This window comes from Rhinatrema bivittatum, chromosome 9 (assembly GCF_901001135.1).
Source record: "Rhinatrema bivittatum chromosome 9, aRhiBiv1.1, whole genome shotgun sequence".
Classification (NCBI taxonomy): domain Eukaryota; kingdom Metazoa; phylum Chordata; class Amphibia; order Gymnophiona; family Rhinatrematidae; genus Rhinatrema; species Rhinatrema bivittatum.
Window position 1 is genome coordinate 32992202 of NC_042623.1, and position 27650 is coordinate 33019851.

A 27650-nucleotide genomic window follows, 5' to 3' on the forward strand; every position below is an offset into this window, starting at 1 on the left:
CTGCAGAGGGACGCCATCAAGCTTGCAGCATTGATGCCCGTGAACGTATAGGTGAGCTGAGGGGAACTGTGATGGTCCCAGCAGTTATCCGTTCCTACGGGCACCAATGAAGTGTATTGGAGCTGCAGAGCCTCTGCCTGGAGGTGCTCCTGGCATGCTCGGTATCGCAAGTCCATCGATGCCTCAGGCACTGGGGTCTGTATCGGTGCCATCAGGCGGTTGATGTCTGCAGGCACCGGGGGATGGTGCTATCTACTGTCGAACTGTTCAAGACACAGTCATATGCCGTCAGAGCCATGGGTGCAGCATTGTTTAGTGAGTGTCCCTCATTCTCCATTTCCCAGAGAAAGGATGCACTGCTTCTGACTGGCAGTCGCTCTATGTTCCTCATGGGATCTGAGAGCCAGTCGGGCAGTAGCACGTTCCTTAAGTCGTCCTGAGGCACAGCCTATTTCGCGAGGTAGACATTCCAGATTCAGTCTCTTCATCATACTAGGAGTCTCCTCTTTGGGGAAGCTCCCCGGTGAAGATTAGGGGTTTCTCCCTTCCGGGAGTCATCTTTGATACCTACTGAGCTCAATGGGCATTTTTCGTGGAAGACCACTACTATCAGTCATTCTTGCCTGCAGGACCCTATTGTCAGTGAGGAAGGTTCTAGTCCATCTAATTGGCAAGTATGCCTTTCAACCTATTGCCATGTCCTTGGCTGAGGGAGTTGGGAGATGAGGCCTGGAACAGAGGCGCTACTCTTAGTTGCAGTGGCCTGCAAGCTATTCTTCCCCATTTTAGGGATAATCCTATATGTGGACAGGAGAGTCCTGGTTCATGCAACCCTTGTTCCATTTACTGGATCGCGTGCGTCCTTGGAGAAAGTTTATGTAATCATGGCTGAGGTATTAATACAAAAACCAGGTTGGTGAACAGTCTGTTCCGTGATCACACTGACCCTACCCTGGTACCCTTAGGATTTCCAAGCCGGTGAAGAAATCCTGTTCTTCAGGGGTTTGCACTTGCGGCACCCCGGCTTCCTGTCTTTTGGAGTGTTTCTGGATTTCTTCCCTGGGGGATTCGCTCTGTTTCAGCTGTTCCAAGCAGGCTTAAGGGCTCTGTCTCGGTGGAGTTGAGATTATACAACCTAGCCACTTGTTTTTACCCCTGCGGTCCAGTGGTCTGCCTCCTTGAGTTCTTCGCTCCTTCCGACTTCCAGCTGGAATGTCGAGGGGAGGGGAAGGGAAGAAAAGCTAGAGCATTCGTGGATATCTTAGTGTATACCTGCAGGAAAAGATAACACCACTTTTTCCCTATATTTTTCGCCAAGTTCTGGCTAGTACTGCCTTTAGCTTTTCTCACTTCACTAGGTTTCCCAAAGTGCCTTCCTGCTCATCTGAATTAGTCTGAAGGACAGGATGTGGGTGAGCTTCAGGCCTAACTTATCTCCCTGCTCAGAGGTTAGGGTTAGCGATTCCATTCAGGGATTGCCTTTCATCCCCTGAAACTCTTGATGCTGTCCTGCATGGTCAGCTATGTCTGATACTTTGGCATATAAGGACTGTCATAGATCCTGTTGCTGTTGCTGATTATTCTTCCAAGTATTCCTTGGGTTTTTCTGTCCATTGTGCCTATCAGTTAAACATGGGCACACTTCTACAGATGCATTCTGTCCTTTAGATGCCAGTGGCCCACAGTTCCTTTCTGGCCCCACTTGGTTTTTCGGTTGTCTTGTAACACCAAGGAAACTATGTGATCTTTGTCCAAGAGTTCTTCTCTTGTTTACATCTTCAGACTTTTTCCTGTATCCAGGAGGTTCTAGACCTACTGTCATTGTCAGGGTTTACTCATCCGAAACGCTGCATGTAATGTTTTCCGTGATGTGAAGTAAGTTTCTCGTTGGCATTCGCATCACTCCCCTGCCTTAGATGCCTCTGCTATGCATTGGGGTTTTGTGTCTCAGTCTTTTCTATGGTTTTATCTTTGTAGAACCCAACTCTTCCCACCTAGACCCCTTTGTGGGGTCGACTGCCTCACAGGCAAAAGGGAGCAAGGTGGTGCTTTCAGCACTGTGCAGTTTGGTGCTTTGTCCTGCTCGGAAAGCCTATAGATTGGAAATCACCCAAGTGTAAGGACTACCATTCTGCTTGTCCTCTGGGAAAGCAGAGTTGCTTGCCTATAACAGATGTTCTCTGAGGACAGCAGGATGTTAGTCCTTACCAGCCTCCCCTAGGAGTTGGTTTCTCCATTGTCGAACTATATCATGGACTTAGGGACTCTGCCTAGGGGACAGGGTGATAACCACATCTGCACATGCTTAGTAGGGCATGTTTGAAAGTTCTAGAATCTTGGAGATTTGGACTGGGCTCCTTCCGATGTCATCTATGAGTGAGTACTAACATCCTGCTGTCCTTGGAGAACTCCTGTTACAGGTAAACAACTCTTTCTCCTGCTCTACCCCAAGGTCCTTTATGTCTGTCCTGTCATGTTTGGATTCAGCCATTATTTTAATCCCTGCTGGAAATTTGTCCCAGGTGTCCACTACCCTTGCGGTGGAAAAATGTATTTTTTAAATTCCTTTTGAGCCTCCCTGCCTTCTGTTTCATATGATGACTGATACAGATATGTACCAAATAGATTTCAGGATGATCCTATCTGATAACTCAAGATTGCAGAAAAGGTGAGATAAGGCAGTGGCTAGAGCCAGAGAAATACTAAGGTGCACAGAGACTCCTGTAATTCTTCTGTACAAGTCATTGGTGAGATTTCATCTTTCAAAAAATGGAAAGCCTACCCAAATGAAGAAAATAGGCAAGAGTATAAGTACTATAAAGTTAGATGCAAAACATTAGTAGACAGGCTAAGAGAGAATTTGAGAAGAAGCTTGCCATAGAGGCAAAAATTAATAACGTAAGCATTTTGAAGTGAAGTGGAGGAATACTCTACTGGTTAAACGTTTTGAAGTATATTCAAAGAAAAAAGCCTGAAAGGAAGTTGGTTGGGCTGCTAGATGACCCAAGGAGTAAAAGATGAGGTCAGGGAGGACAAGAAACCAGCTGAAAAACTAAATTAATTATTTGCCCCTCTCCTTATGGAAGAGGATATCTGGGTCATACCCACACTGGAGTCGGATGGTGGTGACTGAGTGGCTAAACAAAATTACTGTGATATTGAAGGATGAAATAAATCAGATTGACAGATTAAAGAATAGCAAATCACAGGACCAGATGGATTCATCCCAGAGTTCTGAAGGAACTTTTAGATCTGTTTATGGTGATTTGCAAGCTATCATTTAAAACAGCAATGGTACCAGAAGACTGAAGGGTAGCCAGCGCGATGCCTATGTTTAAAAAGGGCTCCAAGCGTGATCCGGGAAACTATAGACTGATAAGCCTGACCTTTCCAGACAAAATGGTAGAAGCTATTCTTAAAAACAAAATTATGGACCACATAAGTAGACATGGTTTAATGGAGGCGAGTCTGCATGGTTTTTGTAAAGGGAAGTCTTGACGTACCAATTTAATATAATTTTTTGAAAATGTAAACATGCAGAGATAAGTGAGTCAGTTGAAATAGTATTTTTGGATTTTCAGAAGTCATTTGGCAGAGTCCCTCGTGAGAGATTCCTCAGGAAATTGGAAGGTCATTAGATTGGAGACAGTGCTGTATTGTAGATTTGGTAACCTTTTATGGATGACAAAACAGTTTAGGAAACCGAAACAATGTTTGTTCCTTTTGGTGCAAGTAAAGAGTTTTTCAGCATGAAAAACCTCAGTATCCAGATGGATTCTTTGTCAGAAAGGCACACATCAACACTGAGAGAGACTCTAGATTTTATAGCGACACATTGTAGAAGAACGCGTTCTATATTATTCATGGAAAAAGCAAAGGCCTCAGTGGAAAAAAAAATCTTCGGATTCATCCTTTGGAAGAAGTATTGTCCAAGCTGTACTATTTCCTTTCTGATAATGTATTGCCTTTGTATTGTCCTTGTCATGCAGACTGTGAATCATTTAGGAAAAGAGGAATTTTGGCTTACCCTGTCTAGTCTTTTTGTTAATCATCATTGCGTTCTATACTAATTCACTTTTTAAAGGAAAAAAACCCCAAATGTTAAAAAAAAAAAAAAGCATGAAATTGGGGTTATTACTGTATTGGGAGTAAGCTTTTGGGGACATATGTTGTGTCCAGGGTGGCTTAGTAGTGTGTTTATAAGAGGGAGATGGTGCTAGCTGGCTAGTGCAGAAACCCGTGAAAAGTCAATGCCAGTGGTTTCACCATGCTAACAGGTAGGATTTGCATTGTGCAGAGTGCTTTATAGATGGGGTATTGACAAGGTAAGCTAAAATTCTTCTGCCCCTGCATAAAACTCATACTGTTTCTCTCCTCTGCAGAGTGGAGGCATTACTGGACTCGTTTGCTCAGGGATTTGAAAGGTCTTACACTGTCAATAGCAGCATCTTGCAGGGGATTGAACCACGGCTGAGGGACTTCCACCAGCTCCTACTGCACCCTCCCCAGGTCAGCCCCTCTGAGCTTGTGTGCTGAGCACATGCTGATGACAGATGTTTTTGAAAAAGAGCTATAATTAAGACTCACCTAAGCGCAACCACTCCCGCTCCTCCCCCCATACAAATGCATGAGTTTCCTGTGGCAACTTGAGCATAGGTTTTCCAGGCTTTGATTATGGATACTTTTTGTTACTTTTTGCAGTTTCAGTTTTTCTGCTATGTTCTTTTATTTTTCTGCTTTTGCTTTCCTCTTATGCTCCCCTACATCGCTGAAGGTGTTCTCCCCTCTCAAAAGGTGCCTTTATTTCCCCAGTCTGTCCTTTGAATCTTTCTTCCCACAGGCTCTCCCTTTTTCTTTATTCGTTTGCTCTTTTCCAGTTTGCCTCCCTCTCTTCCAGTCTCTCCTCCTCTGTCCTCTTTTCTTTCCCCTCTGTTTTCTCTTTCTTGTCTCCTGTCCTGTGATCTTCTTGCAAGACCCTTTCTCCCTCTGTGGCAACTCCTTCGTGTGTCTCTTTCTTGCTTTTGACACTCTGTGGCTTTGTTTACTGTGAGAGAATATACACAGAGAGAGAAAATACTTTTTCCCTGTATATACCTGGATCAATCCAGACTCCTGGGTTTTGCCTCCCCTCTAGCAGATGGAGACAAAGAAAGCTTTGACTGACTCTGCCCTATGTCCTGAGGTGCCACCTGCAGGCTGACAATATTTCTGTCTCCAGCAGATGGTGGAGGTGCAAAATCCTGCAGTCTTTGGTAGTTTAGTTGAGAGGAAAAATGACGAAGTTGAGGTAGAAAGTTTAGGGTTAGTCTAGGTTTTTCAGGACTGGCTCTTTAAAATAAACAGGAGCAGCAGGCACCGGGGAGGACGGCCTTGAGGAGGCTTCAGACTCCTCCTCATCCTTTTTCTCTTCGGATTTTATTCTACTGCTGCATAAAGCCTATAAGACGAGGAAAGCACATAAGATGCCCGGGGGGTAGGGGGGCGGGGTTCATTCCACGGCGCTTCCTGGTACCCATATTTCCAAATGGTCGAGACCCCTGGAGCAGGGGTCAGGTCCACCGGGTAAGCGTCCCCTTAGGTTCAGCGCATCTCATTCTCAAGCTGATGCTACCTCAGAGGAGTCCAATCCGGAGGACCAGGGACCCCGAGACAAACCCCCGCCAGGGGCAGATCTCAGGGATGATCAGGAGTGCCGTCCTAATCTTCACGTGGTGGATGGGGGTGATCTCAAGATGGTCCACCTTTTTCGAAGGGACGAGCTGAGTCCCCTTATTCTGGCGATTTTAGAGGAATTGGGCATTGAAACCCCACAGAAGGACTCCCGGATGGAGTCCAACTCCCGGCCTGAGGGGTCCAACTCCGTCATTTCCCTTTCACCTTTCTGTCACCAACCTGCTGTTCCGTGAATGGGTCACCCCGGATTTGGGTCTGAAGGTCAGTAAAGCGATGGACAAACTACCCGTTGCCAGAAGACGCTTTGGATGTCTTGAGGATCCCAAAGGTAGATGCCGCTGTGTCTGCAGTTACCAAAAAGATTACCATTCCGGTGACGTGAACCATGGCACTTAAGGATCTTTAGGACTGCAAGCTTGAAGTTTCAGCCCTGGGAATGCGGGCTGCCTTGTGCAGCAGCTTTGCCCTGCAGGCTGGGCTTCGATGGGTACAGCTTTTGCAAAGCAATCCTTCCCTCTCGGAGGGGGAGGAGGTGCAGCAGCTTTGCCCTGCGGGCTGGGCTTCGATGGGTACAGCTTTTGCAAAGCAGTCCTTCCCTCTCGGAGGGGGAGGTGGTGCAGGCTGGGCGCTTAGAGGTGGCAGTGGCCTACAGCGCTGATCCCTTATACGACTTGCTGCGGACTTCGGCTCGGTCCATGGTGTCTGTGGTTTCTGCCCGTACACTCCTTTGGTTGAGAAACTGGTCTGCGGATGTATCTTCTAGGGTGCAACTTCTGCTTTCTGCCTTTCAAGGGCAAGCTTCTTTTTGGAAAAGACTTGGAAGATATGATACAGTCTTTGGGGGAGAACAAGGTGCATAAGCTGCCGGAGGATCGCCCTAGGGCTAGAGGCTCTTTCGCCTCTCGATCTCGAGACAACCTTCAGGCAGACAGCAGTCTTGGTCCCAGTCCTTTCATGGATGTCGATTTGGAAGACTTGGGATCCCCCACTCAGCAGGAGTTAAATCCTCCCAATGAAATGAGGCCGGTCCAATCCCCGGTTCTGGTGGTGGGAGGCAGGCTGTCTCTGTTTTACAGGGAATGGACCAAGTGGATGTCAGACCAGTGGGTCCTCAGTGTAATAAGGCACGGTTACGCTTTAGATTTTGTTTGACTGCGAAATTGGTTTCTTGTCTCCCCGTGCTCCTACAAGGAGAAGCGTCGAGCAGTGCGAGACACGTTGCAGCGCCTGCACGATCTTGGGGCCATCATTCCGGTCTCTCGGGCAGAGCAGCGAAAGAGTCGTTACTCCATTTACTTTGTTGTGCCCAAAAAGGAAGGCACGTTTCGGCCCATTCTAGACCTCGAGAGTCAATTGCTGTCTCCGAGTCCCGAGGTTTAAGAACATAAGAAGGAGACCCTCAGATCGGTCATTGCTTCGGTACACAAGGGAGAATTCCTCGCGTTGTTGGATTTGACCGAGGCATACTTGCACATCGGCATTCGGCCCGATCACCAGAGGTTCCTGAGATTCTGCATCCTGGGACAACATTTTCAGTTTCGAGCTCTACCATTTGGGCTGGCCACGGCTCCCAGGACCTTTACCAAGGTGATGATTGTGGTGGCGGTGCAACTCCGGAAGGGAGGGTCTTTTAGTCCACCCGTATCTTGACGACTGGCTAATTCGGGTGAAGTCGGAGTTTCTTTGCCGCTCGGCGGTACACCAAGTACTTTCTCTCTTGTGATCACTGGGTTGGGTGGTCAACCTTGACAAGAGCCATCTGACTCCCTCCCAATCGCTGGAGTTCCTAGGAGCCCTGTTCGACACTCGTCAGGGGAGGGTATTTCTTCCCGAACACCACCTTCTCAAGTTGCAGGGACAGGTTTGAGACTTATTGTCCAGTCATACTCCAAGAGTATGGGATTATTTGAGGGTCCTCGGCTCGATGACTTCCACCCTGGAGTTGGTTCCTTGAGCCTTTGCTCATATGAGACTGCTACAGTCAGCATTGCTTGCCCGCTGGAACCCGGTTTCCGAACAATATCACCTTCCCCTTCCCCTTATGGAATCGGCTCGTTCCAGTCTGGATTGGTGGCTACTGTCGGACAGCTTGAGACGTGGAGTGTTCCTGAAAGTTCCCAATTGGACGGTGGTCATCACGGACGCCAGTCTCTCCAGCTGGGGAACAGTTTGTCAGGGAACAACGGTTCAAAGTCAATGGTCCATGTCAGAGGCCCAGTGGCTGTGCGGTTGGCATTGCAGGCTCTCCAGCCCTTCCTGCAGGGGAAGTCGGTCTGAATTCTGTCTGACAATGCGACCGCAGTGGCTTATATCAATTGGCAGGGAGGAACCAAAAGCCAACCTGTGGCGCTCGAGGCACAGCAGCTGATACTCTGGGTGGAGCAACATCTAGTCAGCATACAGCCTGTCACATCGCCGGAGTCAACAACATTCAAGCTGACTTTATCAGTCATCACCGCCTTGAACCCAGAGAGTGGGAATTATCCGATGTCGCATATCCGATGAAAGGCTTCAAGTGGTCCAGGCTGGTGGTGGACCTTATGGCAACCTACCTTTCGGAATTCCAAGGCCCCTCGCTTTTTCAGTCGGAGGCGAGTATTGGGAGCGGAAGCAGTGGATGCCCTAGTGCTTCCCTGCCCGAAGGACGTTCTTCTATACGTTTTTCCACCCTGGCCTCTGATCGGCAGATTGCTGAGACGAATAGAGGCTCACCAGGCGGAGGTCATTCTAATGGCGCCGGAGTGGCCAAGATGTCCGTGGTTTGCGGATCTGGTCACTCTGGCGGTGGACGACCCCTTGAGGTTTCAGGATCTCCCAAACTTCCTCCGTCAGGACCCCGTTTGTTTGGAAGAGGTAGATTACTTTTGTCAAGCAGCATGGCTTTTGAGAGGCACCATCCTAAAGAACAAAGGTTTATTCAAACTCTATAGTGGCTACTCTTTTGAGTTTGCGTAAGACTTCTACCTCCGTGGCCTATGTCATGGTGTGGGGAATTTTTAAGTCTTGGTGTGTGGAGCACAAGTTAGACACTACCGGAGCCTTGGTGTCGGATATTTTGTTCTTTTTGCAAGCCGGGTTAGCTAAAGGGTTGTCGTGCAGTTCCTTACGGGTGCAGGTTGCAGCCCTTGGTTGCTTCCGTGGCAAGTTAAACGGTGTGTCATTAGCTGCATATCTGGACGTGGTGCGTTTTCTCCGGGGAGCATTTGCGCCCCCCGATCAGGAATCCTTGCCCTTCGTGGAGTCTGACCTTGGTTCTCAAAGCCCTATGTATTATGTCCTTTGAGCCTCTAAAGAGGGCGACTTTGAAAGATCTCACGTTGAAAGTGGAATTCCTTGTGGCTATTTCTTCTGCGTGCTGAGTGTCTGAGCTTCAAGCATTATCCTGCAGGGAACCCTTTTTAAGGATTACAGAAGCTGGAGTCTTCTCCTTGCGGACTGTTCCTTCTTTTCTTCCAAAGGTAGTGTCCTCCTTTCATTTGAATCAGTTGGTGGAGCTTCCGGTATTTCCAGATTTGGACTGTTCTGATCCCTGCTCTAGGGAGCTCAGGAAGTTAGATGTACGCCGCGTAATGTTGCGCTATTTGGAGTTAACTAACAGTTTCCATATGTCGGATCATCTGTTCGTACTCCTGAGTGGTTCCAGAAGAGGGCATAAAGCGTCTAGGACTACTATGGCTTGTTGGTTGAAGGAGGCTGTTGAGTCGGCATATCTTCTTTCTCGTTGGCCGCTTCTGGTCAGTTTGAGAGCTCATTTTACTTGTTTGCAAGCAACATTGTGGGTGGAGTGTCAAGTTTTGCCACAGGAGATTTGTAGGGCAGCGACTTGGAATTCTTTGCATACATTTGCTAGGCATTACAGGTTGGATGTCCAGGCCCCAGGCTCGGCAGGCTTTGGAGAAGGAGTAATCGAGCGGGACTCTCAAGATCTCATCCCCCGAGTAAGAGAACTCTGGTACATCTCAGGAGTCTGGACTGATCCGGGTACATACTGGGAAAGGAAAATTGGTTCTTACCTGCTAATTTTCATTCCTGTAGTACCATGGATCAGTCCAGAGTCCCGCCCATTTCTGCCTAGAGGTAACGGAGAGTCCGCTCGTTCACTTTGCAAGTTATTGAATGTTATCGTGGGTTCTGCTTCCACTTGGGGTTGATAAGCGGGATGTGTCCGTTCCTAGCCCAAGTGGAGAGTAGGGACAGTTAGTTGTATTGGATAGTTGAATTTTATGGGGCATACTGCTTTGATGCCGATTAATATTGACGGACTACAGGTGGTACCTCAGGATATAGGGTAGAGTCAGTCAAAGCTTTCTCTGTCACCATCTGCTGGAGGGGAGGCAAAATCCAGGAGTCTGGACTGATCCGTGGTACTATAGGAACGAAAATTAGCAGGTAAGAACCAATTTTCCTTTGTCTACTAGCTAATCACCAATTTTAATAGATTTTACAATTTTATACCAAGCATACAAAGACTTTTTATTTATAAATGTAATAACAAATGTATTATCATCGCTGGTCGCATTCCTAAACCTTTAAACAATCTTTCCACCATATATCATACACATTCATTCAAGTCCCTACAAACCAACAATGTTACACACTATTATAGATAAAATAAACACAAAGTAAATCTTAAATCTAATCAAAAACAAGATATTTAAATCAGTTAGGTGATTAACAGCATTTTTCATTCATCTGGGATTTTCAGCCTGATAAAAATATCTCAATGAATTACCCTCATCGTATTCTTTTACTGCTAGTTCTTCCAGAGTGTTCGGTGTGATTTATACACAGATTTCTCTAAGAGCTTTCCTCTTCGGTCTATTTAACTATCATTCATCGAGCCTCTACTTGTTCAAGCAAAATTTTGTATTTATGCTATTCTCGACAAAGAATTCTTTGTTTCACCCTTTATGGTAAGGCCTTCATTAGGGGAAACTATTAAACTGTATGTCCCATCTACTCCTTAATACAACTTCTCCCAAATGTTTGATTCAAATAGGCTCAAAATGGAACTAATGCCCCACTCCATCGGCATAGCATGTTTCAATACAATTTAAATGTATTTAAGCAGATCCAATTTCCAATCCAACTATGTAGCCATGAACTTATAACTGGAAGTGACTGTACCCATGTACACAACTCAGCGTTACGTGGTCAATAAATAAATAATTTTGCTCGAACAAGTAGAAACCTGATGAATGATAGTTAAAGAGATTGAAGAGGGAAACTCTTAGAGAAATCTGTGTATAAATCACACAGAACACTCTGGAAGAACTAGCAGTAAAAAAAAATACAATGAGGGTAGTTCACTGAGATTTTTTTATCAGGTTGAAAATCCCAGACGAATGAAAAATGTTGTTAATCACCTAACTGATTTAAATATCTTGTTTTTGATTAGATTTAAGATTTACTTTGTGTTTATTTTAGCCATAATTGTGTGTGACATTGTTCACCTTTGTAATTTATTAGTATGTGTATGAGTGATTGGTTTGTAGGTACTTGTATGATATATGGTAGGAAGATTTTTAAAGGTTTAGGGATGTACCAGTGATAATACATTTGTTAAATTTATAAATAAAAATTCTTTGTTTGCTTTGTATAAAATTGTATAATCCTATTAAAATTGGTGTTTAGAACTACATTGGCTCCCCATCCACCACCGTATAACATCCAAAGCACTCACCATCATACATAAAACACCCCACAACCAGAACCTGCCCTGGATGAAAGACCACATATACTTCCACACATCTAATAGACCCACCAGGTCATCATAAAAAGGCACCCTCCACACCCCCTCTCCAAAACAACTGCACCTCCTCGCCAGCAAAAAATCATGCCATATCCATCGCTGGTCCTTATGCCTGGAACTCCATGCCACCCGAACTCAGACGAGCAATGCGCACAGAAATTAAAAAAAAACAAAAAATCTCAAAACATGGCTATTCAAGGAAGCCTACCCTTAAACTGCCACATCCCTCCCGCGCATCACACTCCCCCTCAACCTTCCCCAGCTAGTACCTCCTGCCCGCCCTTTCCCCCGCCCTCCTACGTCAGCTAAGTTGCACAAAACTATCGAAACCCCTTCTCACTCACATAAGTGCTGCAGATATTCATTTCGTAAGACAATGTCACATTATTTGTAATTTGTTCCCTCATATTGCTTCATGTTATATTCTCTGTTTAATTTGATATCTTCTTATTTATGCCTGTTTGCTTTGCTTTTACGTATATTACTTCCATAACTCCCAGTTTTTCTGCTCCTTGTTTATTGTAACTGCTTTCACCTTTAGCCTCTCCCTGGTTTGATGTAAACCGGCATGATGTCCCTGACAAATGTCGGTAAAGAAAATCCTTAAATAAATAAATAAATAAATAGATAGATAAAAGTTTCTCACAGGACAAGCAGGATGGTAGTCCTCACATATGAGTGACATCACAGGATGGAGCCCAATCATGGAACACTTTTGTCAAAGTTTCTAGAACTTTGACTGGCACCTACTGGGCATGCCCAGCATGGCACTAAACCTGCAGCCAGCAGGGGTCTCCCTTCAGAACTTCTTTTTTCTGCGCAGCAGTAGCCACGTGGGTTAAGGAGCTCCACAGAGATTCCTGACAGGAATTTTCCTCACGGAATTACTAGAAACTTTCATACCCCATAGGGGACCCTTCTTCGAATTTTTGACTCCGCAGTACTCTGGTAAGTTTTTACCTGTTTTCGGTCGATTCCCGTCGAGTTTGGCCCTCGCGGCCTACTGACTGTCGACCGTACCGTGGCTCAATTTTTTTCAGAGGCCATGGCGTTGGGGTTCTCTCGGTGCCCGGACTGTACTCGCACCATGTCGTTAACAGACCCTCAAAGTCTGTGTAATGTGTCTTGAGTGCGAGCATGATGTCTTGACCTGCACCAAATGTGCCTTAATGACACCAAAAGGTTGCAAGGCCAGAATGGAGAAAATGGAACTTCTTCCGTTGTCAAACCCCGATGCCATCGATTGCATCGACGTCATCTGAACTGACACTGTCCACTTCGTGCCAGTATCGGCCACCGGCCGGTGACCGCCCGGTGTCGACGACTTCTCGGCATTCGAATACCTCTACCCCCCCCCCCCTCAGGACCGAGGGGATTGTAGAGAGAAACATCGGCATCGACACCGGAAGTCTTGGACCATCGAGGAAGGAAAATCATCGACCTCGCCATCGTCTGAGCTGCCATCGAAGAAACCCTGACTAGAAAAGGTACCGACCTTTTCTGCGACCGGGTTACCGAAGCAACCCTCACCTGGATGGGTATCGGGAGTCGCGACTCCGCCTTTAACGGTAGTCCCTCCGGCTATGCCTCTGCCTCCTTCTTCCCTTCCGGAGCCGGGGCTGCTTGCTCCAGGTCTCCCTGAAGAACTGGACCAGATGGTTCAGGAGGCCATCGATAAGGCGATGCACAGACTCCAAGGTCCCCTGGCGCCGACTTCGGTGTCGGTTGCGGAACCGACCATCGATCCCATTCCGGCAGCATTGGCACCTCTGCTCTCGAAGATGGAAGCACTTATAGCTGCTTTTCCACCGATGAATCCTGGGTCACCGATGGCTTTGGTGCCTTCCCCACTTATTCTGTCATTGGGAGGAGAAACATCATTCCGCATTCCGCCATAGGGTTTCCTGCCAATGCCTCAACCATGGATGCCAATGCGCCCATTGGTGCCACTGATCCGTGCCACTGATCCATCCCTCGATGCCTTCACCAGTGCCCTCGATGCCTTCATCGGTGCCTCCAGTACTTCCCTCAATGCCTTTGGAGCCTAGACCGGGACCTTCAGGAATACCATCGTCCTGTCCTTCTCAGGTTCCTAGAAGGGCAGGTGTTGATCCCTATGACACCTGGACCGACGATTCTTCTCAAGACACCGATGACTTGCCATCGCCACCTTCTCCTACTGAAAGCAGGAAGCATTCTCCTCCAGAGGACCTATCCTTCATAAATTTTGTGAAGGAAATGTCTGAATTGATTCCCTTCCAATTGCAGACTGAACAAGATGACAGACATCAAATGATGGAGTTGTTACAATTCTTGGATGCTGCCAAGGAAATAACCTCCATCCCTATTCACTAGGTTCTTTTGGATCTCCTCAAAAAGAACTGGGAACACCCGGGTTCTGTTGCTCCAGTCAACAGAAAAGCTGATACCACTTGTTTGGTCCAGTCAGTCCCAGGATTCCAGAAACCTCAGCTGGATCACCAATCTGTGGTTGTAGAATCTGCCCAAAAGAGGGCAAAAAGATTAAAACCCCACTCTTCCTTTCCCCCAGGTAAGGAACAGAAATTCCTGGATGCCATTGGCTGGCGTGTCTTCCAGGGATCAATGCTCATCTCTCGGATCGCCTCTTACCAGCTGTATATGACACAGTACAACAGGGTCTTATTCAAGCAGATACAGGGCTTTGCAGAATCCCTGCCTCAGCAATTCCAGGAACAGCTTCAAACCCTGGTACCCAAGGGTTTTGAGGCAGGGAAGCATGAAATAAGATCCTCTTATGATATCTTTGACACTGCTTCCAGGGTGTCTGCAACTGCTATCTCGGCAAGAAGGTGGGCCTGGCTTAAATCATCTGACTTGCACCCTGATCTGCCCTGCATCGGAGACAATCTGTTGGTGAACAGATTCAGCGGACGGTGGCGGAACTCAAGGAGCATCATGAGACACTTCACCAGCTCTCTCTGATGCCCTCTGAGTATTCCTCCAAACAGCCATTCAGGAAGGATACTAAAAAGTCATTCTTCCATCCAAAGAAATCCTATCCACCACCGTCTAGAACTCGTTCTACAAGACCTTTCCAAAAGGCCCAGTCTCGTCAACCTCATAAACAAAAGCCGCAAGCAGCTCCTCAGCCGGGCCCTGCTTCTGGTTTTTGATTCCTGCATAGAGAGCAGCAGCCAGTTTCCACTGCCTCAGATACCAGTGGGAGGTCGATTGTGCCATTTCAACAACAGATGGCACACAATCACTTCAGACCAGTGGGTCCTTGCCATAATCTCTCAAGGGTATCGCCTGAACTTTCTCTCCATTCCACCGGACTCCCCACCTCTACCGACGTGCAGAACATCCGACCACTAACTACTCCTGGGGCAGGAGGTCTCCCTCCTCCAGTCCAGAGCAATAGAACCAGTGCCCTACTCCCAACAAGGTCTAGGATTCTATTCCCGGTACTTTCTAATCCTCAAAAAATCAGGCGGCGTTTGTCCAATTCTGAACCTACATACCCTCAAGTACCTCCACCGAGAAAAGTTCAAGATGGTAACCTTGGGTTCCCTCCTTCCTCTTCTGCAAAGAGGAGACTGGCTCTGCTCTCTCGATCTCCAAGATGCGTACACACACATTGCGATAAATCCATCTCATAGCAGGTTCCTGAGATTTCTGGTAGGCCACAAGCACTATCAATACTGAGTGCTCCCATTTGGCCTGGCATTTGCACCACGAGTCTTCACCATGTGCTTCGTAGTAGTAGCAGCCTTCCTCAGGACTCAAGGTGTTCACATCTACCCCTATCTAGATGATTGGTTTATCAGGGCTCCCACTCAACAAGCTGCTCTGTCGTCCCTACGTCTTACTTTACTAGGATTTCTCGTCAACTTTACTAGGATTTCTTGTCAACTATGCAAAATCCTGCTTAGCCCCATCCCAAACTTTATCATTCATTGGGGAAGACTTGGACACCTTGAAGGCAAAGGCATTTCTGCTTTGACAGCGAGCTCTCACTCTCATCTCTCTCCTCTCTCGCACACCAGCTACAGTCTCAGCACTGCACACCACTTCCTCATCCTACTGGGACACATGGTATCCTCAGTACAGTTTACCCCAATGATCCGCTTGGCCATGAGAGTCATGCGGTGAATTCTAAGGTCACAATGGATTCAGTCCGTCAAACCTCTATCGACCACTGTCCACATCACCGACTCACTCCGTCAGTCTCTAGCCTGGTGGAAAACTCAGATCAATCTCCTCCAAGGCCTGCCCTTGCAGGCTTCAGACCCTCAAATAATTCTCACTACCGATGCTTCCAACCTCTGCTGGGGAGCCCATGTTGCTGATTTGCAAACACAAGGAACTTGGTCTCCAGAGGAAGCCAAACACCAAATCAATTTCCTGGAGCTGCAAGCAATCAGATATGCTCTCAGGGTGTTTCAGGATCGCCTTTCCAATCAGGTCATCCTGATTCAGACAGACAACCAGGTGGCCATGTGGTACATCAACAAACAGGGAGGGTCGGGCTCCTACCTACTGTGTCGGGAAGCTGCACAGATATGGGCAGAGGCCCTCTCCCACTCGATGTACCTCAGGGCCACCTATTTGCCGGGAGTGGAAAATGTGTTGGCGGACAACCTAAGTTGCGCTTTCCATCCGCACGAGTGGTCCCTCAACCCCACAGTGGCGGACTCAATATTCCAACGTTGGGGTCATCCTCGCATAGATCTCTGCGTCACCTTAAAACCGCAAAGTAGAGAACTTTTGCTCTCTCACTCGCAGCCAACACTCTCAGCCAAGAGATGCGTTCTCCCTCTCATAGGCAACTGGTTTCCTATATGCATTCCCTCCACTTCCACTTCTCTTAAAGACTCTCGTGAAATTATGTCAGGACAAGGGATGCATGATCCTGATAGCACCTCACTGGCCTCGCCAGGTATGGTATCCAATACTTCAGGATCTCTCCATTCGCAGGCACATTCCTTTGGGAAAGGACCTGCTTCTGATCACGCAGAACAGCTGCCTACGCCACCCCAATCTTCAAGCTTTATCCCTGATGGCATGGATGTTGAGAGATTAATTCTTCAGTCATTTAACCTTTCGGAGCCAGTTTCCCGTGTCCTGATTGCTTCACGGAAGCCTTCCACGAGAAAGTCTTACCTATACAAATGGAACAGGTTTTAGTCATGGTGTTCTTCTCAATCCCTTGATTCCTTTACCTGTTCCACCACGAAGTTTCTAGAGTATCTCTGGCACCTGTCAGCATCAGGTCTAAAAATTTCCTTCATCAGAATGCATGACAGTGCGGTGGCCGCCTTCCATAAAGGTGTCGGGGACGTTCCTATTTCGGTACAACCCCTCATAACACGTTTCTGAAAGGCTTGCTTCACCTCAAGCCTCCACTGTGCCCTCTGGCCCCTTCTTGGGACCTCAATCTGGTTTTGGGGCGGCTCATGAAACCACCATTCGAGCCTCTTCACTCCTGTGACCTTCAATATCTCACATGGAAAGTGATTTTCCTTTTGGCAATCACTTCAGCTTGCAGAGTTAGTGAATTACAGGCCCTAGTTACCTTACACTAAACTTCTGCAGGGACTGGGTAGTAATCCTCACTCACCCTAAGTTCTTACCTGGTAGTATCGGAATTTCACATTAATCAATCCATTATACTACCTACCTTATTTCCCAGGCTCCACTCCAATCCAGTAGAACAGTAGCATTCAATTGTTTGTCTCTTTCCATTCCATTCCATGGGTAAGCAGACTCTCTCTTCCTGGTTAGCGGACTGCATATCCTTTTGCTATCAGCAAGCAGGCATTCCACTTCAAGACCGTGTTAAAGCACACTCTGTGAGGGCCATGGCGATTTCAGTAGCACACCTATGCTCGGTGCTGCTTCCTGACATTTGCAGGGCTGCTACCTGGAGTTCTCTCCATACCTTTACAGCCCATTATTGCTTAGCAAGGCCGGAAGACAAGATTCCATCTTCGGCCAGTCTGTCTTGCTCAACCTTTTTACAACTTGATGTACCAACACCTTTCCGTCTGCCCGTTAGGGTTCAGGATGCCCTCTACCAAATTCCATCCCAGTCCTTGTGCCTATTGCACATCTTGGGTACATTTGGTGCATTTCTCGGACATCCTCAGCTCACCCATATGTGAGGACTACCATCCTGCTTGTCCTGTGAGAAAGCAAATGTTGCTTACCTGTAACAGGTGTTCTCACAGGACAGCAGGATGTTAGTCCTCACGAAACCCTTCCGCCGCCCCGCGGTGTTGGATTCGTTACGTTTTCTTATTTTATTTTTCGGCACTTCCTGTAGCTTTCAACAAGACTGAAGGGGGACCCCTGCTGGCTGCAGGTTTAGTGCCCTGAAAATGTACAAATATCCCTGAGCTCAGAGTTTGGCCTCTCCATCAAGGTTCGTTTATCAAAGGCTAAAGGATGGAAATATGAGTGCATGGGGGTAACTTGCTGGTGTGGCGGTTACTACACTTAACCAATAAGTCTTCATACTGTTGATGCAACTCCATCATTGCTCTCTGCTTCAGCGGCAGGGGGGAAAGGGGAATTGGATTCATACAGCAACCAACGAGGGCCCCAGCTTTTACGGTCTGGGGAAACAATTAAGTATGGGGGTAACTGGCTGCTGATGCGGTGGTTACTATCCTTAACCAATAAGCTTGACATTTTGATGCAACTCCAGCATTGCTCTCTGCAACGGGGAATTGGATTCAAACAGCAACCAACGAGGGCCCTGACTTTTACGGTGGGGGAAACTGATAAGCATGGGGGTAACCTACATGGCACAGCAGATACCACCATAAGCTTGCTGGGCAGACTGGCTGGACCATTTGGTCCTTTTCTGCTGTCATTTCTGTGTTTCTATATAAAGACAACAGATGCCAAAAATTACAACACTAATCATCTTATAGCATATGATTGTGAAGAAATGTAATTCTTTTGCATTCACTAGGGATTATTAGAATATGTAAAGAAGAAGCAAGGTTCTGCTACTTAATATCCTTTCAAGCAGTACAGGCGGATTTACTGGCAGATAGCCAAACTGCTTCCTGTAGCTCAGATTAGTGATGGTGATGATGATGGCTCCAAAGTTTTCTTGTCTTGTTTCATGTTTTGGCATTGTTACCACCATTACAGTTAATTCCCGTCGCAAAACAATCAGAGTCCTGTTGGGGGTGGGTGAGGGCGGGGAGGCAGCAGCAACTTGAATCATGTCAGTTGGGAGGGAGGAGGGAAGAGGATACAGTGGCTTGAGTCAAGTCTGAGGAGGGAGAAAGGGAGGAGTCAGCCACCTGGATCATATCAGCGATGAATGAGGAGGGAAGGAAGAGAGGCAGTGACCGTCTCATGTCAGTGGCAAGGGAGAGGAGGTGGCAGCAGCAGTGTGAGAGGAAAGTAGCTCCTACTTATCTAGCTAAGTAGCATTTGAATATCGAGTTTTTAACAAAATTACCTCTAAGTTTACTGCTGCTTTAAACTGTTAGCAAATGTACTTTGAAAGTTGGAAGGGTTACAGATTTTGTATATGTAGATAATTGTACATTTAATAGAGGGGAAGCAATGAATGCAAAACATTTTATTTATTGCTGAGGCCAGTAAAAATGGATATTGGGTTGACTGCTGCTTATCTGAAAGACATTGTAGACTGCTTTTCCTGCATAATGCAGGAAAACCACCAAGGTTTTGCATCAGCGGCAGGATACCCTCTACTGGCTTTTTAAAAAATACAATATTCACAAATCCTTTGGAATCGGAATGATTAGGCCCTGCCAAATTCTTCCTCTTCACAAAACTGGAGTGAAGCTTGCTAATGTTTTTAGGCGCGACTTCTGACTGAATTCTATCCTTTATGGTGCTAAAAAGGGAAGTCTCTGCTATCTGGGCTGACCTGCTTTCCCTCTTCTTTGGTTTCAGAAGACGCCAATCCTGACTACAATCGGGGTGCTGGAGGAACCACTGGGGAATGCCCGCCTTCACGTCGCTCGATTAATCGCAGCTCTTCTGCACACCAACACTGCCAGTGTTAACCAGGAGCTGTGCCGCCTCAGCACTATGGACCTATTACTTGTGAGCAGCAGAGCGTATTATATATTTTCCATAGAGGTGCCTTCAGGAAGAAGTTTTTAGTCTTGCTCGGGATATTGCATATTAGAAAATACAGACAGAAATAGATACATAAGCTTTCTCTCCTCTCCACAAAAAAGATCTATAGTGTATTTGCTATATTATGGGTCACCTTACTTTGAGTTCAGCAATGCACATGTAACTGATTAGTGCTGTCTGCTACAGTGATAGTGAATTTGTCTGAATTTTGAGAGATTCCTAAATAATGGAATAATCCTACATATATGAGCATGGATATCACTATGTTTAATCCAGAAACAGTTGTGACATTGGTTCCTTTTTCCTATATTGATTGATTGTTGAAGATTGTTCATAATTGTTCTGCCTTTTAATCAGCGTTTGTTCTTTCAGCTGTATTAGTACCACAGGCTGTAAATTCATACATTTTTCCATGGTACAATGCATTGGGTTAGTAGAGAAACTGGGTGATTGTATCACTGGGGAGGACGGACTGTAACACACAGAGTGTCTGTCACTGAGACAGTCAGAAACATATAACAGTCGACACTGAGGGCAGATAACATGATTAGGGATTTGACCCATGGTGGGGAGGGTAATCAAAGGCTAAGGTTTAATCTATAATGTGGGGCAAGAATAAGAGCTTTTCTTATGGTGGTGGTGCTAAGGACAGTCATTTTTCCTATGGTGACAGGGGAAGGCAAGGATAGAGGTCAAAAATTATTTTCCTGGGGTGGTGGAAGGAGGATGACTGTCCTGAATATCAGGAAGCTATAGCAGCCTATTTCCTGTTCTGTCTCTTCCTATTGTAGTGTTGAGCTAAGGAAAGAGTGCTGTGGGGACTTGAGGCAGTTACTCACTGGCACTCTGAGTATCCAGTGGAAGAGAGAGAATGGTACTGGAACTTGCTTCATTGTTCAGGTGGATAATGGAAAGATGCATTGTTTTATGGTAGAGACCCCCCATTACAAGGGAGAGGAGTAAATGCAAAATAGTAATGGAATCCTTACTGTACTCAAGCAGACTAAGAACAAAGTTGCTTGGGTTCTTATTTGAAGATTTAAGGGAGTGGTATGACAGTAATTAAGCTTGCTACAGGATGGAGAAAAATTATGTAGAAGGTAGTGTATGCCATGGGCCAAGATGGAGCAGGATCCACACATCCAAGTAGGAATATACTTGGAGGAGGACTTGGAATCTAGGTATTTAGGCAAATCACAAAATTATAGTAACCAACTTTATAAAAAAAACCTGAATGGTCCGAAATAAGTTGTATGCATATTATACTTCTAACTGCTGGAAACAGCTTCGACTATCTGGCATCTCATGTAGCTGGATGGATAGCAAAGCATGGTAGAAGAGAAGGGACAGGGAATGTAGAAAAATATACAGCTTTGTATATTTATGATCTGCTCTACAAGATGAAAAAATATTGTTTTGTGTTCAAATGTCAATTTAAATATTTTTAAAAAAGAAAAAAAATATCCAGATTTCCATAAAAGTTTAACTGGGTTTTACTATGTGTGTCTGTGGCAACGCTTCCAAGTCATGCAGATCTATAGAGGAAGGTTGGTTACAATCTGAGATCTGATGGGCTTTCCTTTTCTCTTTCCAGGACTTGTTCTTTAAATATACCTGGAATAACTTTCTGCACTTCCAAGTAGAGCTGTGCATAGCTGCTGTCCTCTCCCACTCTATGCATGAAGGGAGACCTGCTGACGGTGAGGAGGGACAAAAAGAGGAGAAGCACAATGAAACAGTCAACAGCACAGAGCAAAGCAAGGAGCCAGAAGGTGGCCAAGAGAACGTCATGGTAACGCATGTAAGTCCCTTCACAGATGAGCCATGGCCCTTTGTCATCCTTCCTTTACATTTAGTATCCATAACTGAAATTCTCAGAGGACAAGCAGGATGGTAGTTCTCACACATGGGTGACATCAACAGATGGAGCCCTTATGCAGAAAACATATGTCAAAGTTTCTAGAACTTTGACTAGATGCACTGAGCATGCCCAGCATGCCCTATACCAGGGGTCCACGTTGGGTTCCTCTTCAGTCTCTTCTGTGGAGCTGTAAGTCTTGTGGTCTGATTGAGCTCATTTTGGCTGTTTCTGACCTAGTGGAAAACTTTTCTTTTCTTTCTTTTTTTTTTTAAATCGCTGTTTTTTTGCAGTTTTCAGTATCATTCCATCACTGGATCCCTCTGTGCTTCCCTGTATTGTTGTAGTCGGGGTTTTCGGCGTTTCTGGTTGGTTTCTGTGACATTGGTGCCCGCTGCCATAGTTTAGTGCCTATGTGTCCTTTTCTTTCGTTCCATCATGGTCTTGTCCGGTTTTTGTCGAGGCCCCCGGAACCCAAGAACCATGTCCATTATGGATCCACATGAGATATATGCCCTCTGCTTGTGGGCATCGCATGATGTCCAGGGTTGTCACTTGTGTGCCCAAATGACCCTGAAGGGACATAGATTTCGGCTTGATAAGATCAGCTCTTCAGGTCAAGGAAATCTGAGCCATTGGCAATGATGGACCTTGGCACCACACTAATGGACATTGCACTATCAACATTGGCGGGACTATCGGTGGTGTTGATGGATAGGGATGCCATGGGACGGACATGAGCCCGAACAGCAATACTTGGTACTGGTACTGCAGTGTTCCCACCACAAATTGGAAATACTTCCTATGACCAGGGAAGATATCGATATGGATGTATGCGTACTTTAGGTCAAGGGAGCATAGTCAATCCCATTTTGCAAAAGGATCAGGGTGCCTAGGGAAACCATCTTGAATTGTTCTTTTTAGAAACTTGTTCAAGGCCCTTAGATCTAGGATGGGACGAAGTCCTCCTGTTCTGTTTGGAATCTGGAAGTACTTGAAGTAGAATCCCCACCCTCTTTTGCCTTGGTGGTACAGGCTTGTCCGCTCTGGCTGTTAAGAGAATAGGAAAACCAGCAAGAAGGTGTTTCCGCCTCTCCTGATTTTGGGAATCGTGTAGATTCTGGTCAGGCAAGTCCTACTCTGGTGCGGGGGCAAAGCAGTCAGCGGGATGGCAGCAGTTCTTTCAAGGCACCTGCAGATCTTTCAGGGATGGTGCCGGCCAAGGTCAGTGGTGGAAAGTCATCGCAATGAAGCCAGCATCGCCCATTATTCCGGAGAAGCGGTAGGGGGCAGATTGTCCAGCTTTTATGAGGAGTGGGCCAAGATTACCTCAGACCACTGGTTTCTAGAGGTGGTGCAAGATGGCTACACGCTAGAACTTTCTCGCCCTGTCAGGGAAGCCTGTCTGGAGTCCTATGTCGTTTCTGTAAGTAAGCGAGAGGCAGTGTAGGGAACTCTGCAGAGGTTGCTAAGCTTAAACGCATTAGTTCCCGTCCCGAGGGAGGAACAGGGATGGGGAAGGTACTCCATTTATTTTGTGGTTCCCAAGAAGGAAGGAATGTTTCGGTTCATTCTCGACTTGCAAAAGGTGAACAGGGCCTTGAGGTTTTCGAATGGAGATGTTAACGGTGATTGCGGTGGTCCGCAGAGGAGAGTTCTTGGCATAGTTTGACCTAATGGAGGCATACCTCCATATTCCCATTTGATGGGATCATCAGAAGTTTCTCTGGTTCATGGTTTTGGGGCACTTCCAGTTTCATGCTCTTTCCTTCTGACTGGCCACAGTGCCACAAACCTTCACAAAGGTGATGGTGGTACTGGCATCAGTCCTTTGAAGAGGAGGGGTGTTGGTTCATCTGTATCTAGATGATTGGCTCGTTCATGCGAAGACTAAGGACAAGTGTTTGTGATCTCTCCAATGAGTCATAGGCACTTTGTGGTCTCTGGGTTGGGTGATAAATGTGGTGAAAAGTCACCTGGTGCCTTCCCAGTCTTTGGAATATCTGGAGCCCTTTTCAGCACCCAGACGGGCAGGGTGTTTTTGACCTCAGACAGGGTGGCGAAGTTACAGGCGCAGGAGACGTCTGCTTCAGCTGTCAGTGCCAACAGTCTGGGATTATTTACAGGTTCTGGGCTCCATGGCTTCCACATTGGATTTGGTTTCATGGGCCTTTGTGCACATGAGACCATTGTAGAACGCGCTCTTGTCCAGGTGGAATTCCTTGTTGGTGGAGTATCATCTGCCTTTGCCTCTTCTACAATAATTCAGGTCCAATCTGTCATGGTGGCTGTCGTGTCACAACCTGGAAAAGGGAATGGATTTGAAGACCCTGGACGCTGTGGTGGTTACCACAGACACCAGTCTCAAAGGTTGGGGAGCAGTATGCCTGGGGTGATCTGCCCAAGGGCTTTGGTTAGTGGAGGAGAGGGCCTAGACCATCGATTGCCCTGAAACAGGGGAGGTTCGGGCACTGGAGGCATTCCTTCCCCAGATCAGAGGCAGGATAATTCGGGTATTCTCGGGCAATGCAATGACAGTGGTATACATCAACCGGCAAAGAGGGATGAAGAGTCAAGTAATGGCTTTGGCGACCAAGACAAAAGGGATCAGTGAACACCAGGAGTTCTTTATTCTGCACAAAACTGTAACTTTGATCGCGTTGACCAATTGAAGGCTGGTATGGTATTCAATACGGTGGCTCTACATTGAATTTCTGTCCAGATGATACGGAGCTAGTTGCTCTTGTGAAGTGTCTGCGCTGGCATTTAAATTGTGGTGGCAATTGTTTAAGCATTCTCAATGAGGCTGAACTGCTGTATGGAGACAAACCACCGGCATTAGATGTAATAGCCCGTGAAGCAGCTCAAAGAGCGAAACTCTGCCTGAGTCGGGCTTTTTATGATGTTTTGTGCAGAATAAAGAACTCCCCTTGTCTTGGTCGCTACTACAATATTGAAACAGTTTCAAGTAATGGCTCTGGAAACTCGGCAATTGTTTGTTTGGGCGGAGCTTCATCTCAAGGGAATAGTGGCGTCTCATGTCACGAGTGCGGAAAATGTGCAAGCGGATTTCCTCAGCAGGCAGCAGTTGGATCCGGGGGAATGGGAGTTGTCTCTGGAAGCTTGGGATTGCATCTGTGCCAGATGGGGCGTCCCCCAGTTGGATCTTATGGTGATGTGGGCCAACTCAAAGATGGCAAGGTTTTTCAATCTCACAAAAGAGGGAGGGTAGAGTAGGGCTGACGGGGATCCTGCTGTGTTTCCCCCATGGCCACTCGTTGGGCGAGTTCTGTGGCACATAGTCGCATCCGGGATCAGTTGTACTGGTGGCGCCAGAGTGGCCGCGGCACCTGTGGTTTGCGGATCATCTGCATCTCGCAGTAGAGGGACCCCTCAGGTTGGCCCATCTGCCCTGCTTCCTGTGGCAGGGGTCCTTATTTTTGGGTGGGGAGGATCACTTTTGTCTCGTGGCTTGGCTTTTGAGAGGCGATGGTTGCATCTGGAGGGTTATTCGGAACTGGCTCCTCTATCTGTTGACATACCTCAGATTTTAGCCTTTTTGCAGGAGGGATTGTCTAAGAGTTTTGCCTATAATTCCCTCCGCGTGAAGGTATCCACTTTGGGTTCCCTTAGGAGCAAGGTGTGGGGGAGGTGTTTGGCCTCTCATCCTGATGTGGTTTGATTCCTGAAAGGGGTAGAGCATTTGCAGCCTCTGGTTTGGAAGTTGTGTCTAGATTGAAGCCTCAGTCTGGTTCTGTGAGTGCTCTGTGATGCACCCTTTGAACCTTTGAGAAGGGCGACATTGAAGGACCTGATGTTAAAGACAACGTTTCTGGTGGCTATATGTTCCTCCAGGCGGATCATGCAGGGATCTTTTTCTGCGTATTTTGAGTATTAATTTACTCTTAAAGATGATTATCCACACATATGGGACTCAAGGATATCACACAATTTAGTAGGAACAAGTATAAATTTATTATTGCATATCCTTGGGAGTTACAGGCAGCCAGACCTCTTCTCAGGTAAAGCACTAACTCCTGTCTCTCGTAATATGTCAGTGAGTGCTGCGTTTTATAGGTTTAAAATATACAGTGAGCCTATGACTGATCATCACTTACGAAGTTTTGTCATATTAAAATCAGATGAATACTAAACCTATGTTAACCTGATCCTTTCCACCCAAAGGGCCTCCCTTGCTTAAGCCAGATGTTAGCAGCAATCCTCTGATAGTCCTTTGTCCTGTCAACCTTTCAATCTTTTCCATCCTCAGGGGGAATTGGAAAACTCTGATTTCAGTTGGGCTCCTCAAGTGGAGACATTAGCCTGTGAGAATGTGACCTCAGCCATTTGCCCTTTGTAACCTCATGACCCTCCATCATAAGTTTTGAGCAGCTCCAAATGCAGTCCAGATGTCTCCCAGAGTCTCCATTCTAAGGTCAGTTTGAGGTTTTTTATGGCCAGAGTTTCAAATAGGGTAGAGGCCGCAAAGGGTTCTGGGTAAGTTGAGTGAACCAAAGTCTGAGCCATTGTCTGAGCCATAGTCTTCAATTTCTAATGATGGGATCACATTGCGGACAGTCCCGTCTTTCTTGCCGAAGATGATGTTCTCTTTATGTCAGATGGTGCATCTTCCAGCTTTTCCAGAGTATTCTAAGGATTCTCCTCAAGACAGCTGCATCTTTTGGATGTGCGACGGACTCTGCTGCGGTATCTGGATATCACTAATTCGTTTCAGCACTCAGATCACCTTTTTGTGTTCGGTGGAGTGAAGAAAGGTGATAAGGCCTTGAAGACCACGATTGCTCGTTAGCTGGAGGAGGCCATTTGCTCTGTTTATATTTGTAAGGGTCGCAAGATTCCAGTGGGGCTGAAAGCGCATTCTACAAGAGCACAGGTGGCCTCAGGGGCAGTGTGTCAGTTGCTATCTCCTCAAGAGATTTGTAGAGCAGCAGTGTGGTCTTCGCTTCATACTTTCACCAGGCATTACTGTTTGGACGTGCAGGAGGGTGCGTCCTTTGTGAGAGTGTGTTGTGTGCAGATCTTTCGGGTTCCCCCCCAGTTTAGGGGTGCTTGGGTACATCCCACTTGTCTGGACTGATCTGCGTATGAGCAGGAAAGGGAAATTGGTTCTTACTTGCTAATTTTCGTTCCTGTAATACCACAGATCAGTCCAGAGAACCCTCCCCTTCGCTGCCGAAAGTCTGCATTTCCTGATAGTTGATGTAATATATTCCAAAGAGTTTTTTGCAGTTTGTACGTATGTTTTTTGGGTTACTGAAGGTGACAGGCTCCAGTGCAGGGGGTTCCAGCCCTGCTATGCCTGTTCACCCTGGAGAGGGTTTTAAGTTCTAATCTTTGTCTTGGGTACAGGTCAATACTGAAGGAATGCAGGTGGCGCTATCTGTAATGTAGCAGTGCCTCAAAGTTTTGTTCTCTGCCTCCATCTGCTGGTAGGGATGTAAAACCCACTTGTCTGGACTGATATGTGATATTAAAGGAATGAAAATTAGCAGGTAAGAGCCAGTTTTCCTTTTTTTTTTCTGTCCTTGGTCTGACCCAGCATGGCAATTTCTTATGTTCTTATGTTTTTATGTTCTTAAGTCAGTCTGTGACTTTTACATATCCTGTCTGGGATCAGGTTTACCATGGACTAATATACAGTACGTGCAAGATTAGCATTTAACAAGATTGTTATATATATATATATATTCCTAATTTATTTATTATGATGATAAATAGTAATGGATCTATAATGAACAGTATTAATTGGATGTAGTAGAATATAAGTTTTATAAATAAATAAATCTAGTTCTGGCATCTGTGGCCAGGGCTTGCCCTAAGGGAGTTTGGGACCAAGAGTAGTTCAGCTGGAGAGCCCCCTCCCCCTCACGAAAGATTGAAGAGCAGAGAAAGTGAAGTCCAACCCCCCTGCCTTCTGAGATGTTGTGGTGGGGGTGTAATGTACCTCCTGACCCAGCACAGATAACCATGCTGCAGCAGTAGTTCAGTTTCTGGCATCTGTTTGGAGAATGATGGGCAGGAGAAGCTGCGGCCTGTGTGATAGATTGTGCTACATATGTGTAGTAGTTCTGTAGAAGTGATAGGTTAAAAAATAGTACCCTCAGAATCTCTAAATGAGCCAATCTTAACTGTGTATCAGTCTCCTTATTACTATGTTTATAGTAAATTGTTACTTGTGATATCAGCATATCCTTATAACTGAGAGGAATTTCAGTGTACTGTTGGAAATTACGA

General features: G+C 46.4%; 1 protein-coding gene across 5 annotated transcripts in view; it reads left to right on the forward strand.

The window, feature by feature from the left end:
- The window catches only part of PPP6R2 (protein phosphatase 6 regulatory subunit 2), a 399948-nt gene that overhangs the window by 211180 nt on the left and 161118 nt on the right, over positions 1-27650 (forward strand). For 4 of the 5 annotated variants that reach the window (XM_029615589.1, XM_029615591.1, XM_029615592.1 and 1 more), the window contains exons 9-11: positions 4383-4509; positions 19349-19501; positions 21132-21338. In XM_029615589.1, the coding sequence (XP_029471449.1) occupies positions 4383-4509; positions 19349-19501; positions 21132-21338 (487 nt within the window). The remainder of the gene's footprint in view (positions 1-4382; positions 4510-19348; positions 19502-21131; positions 21339-27650) is intronic. The other variant, XM_029615590.1, reaches the window with a different exon arrangement.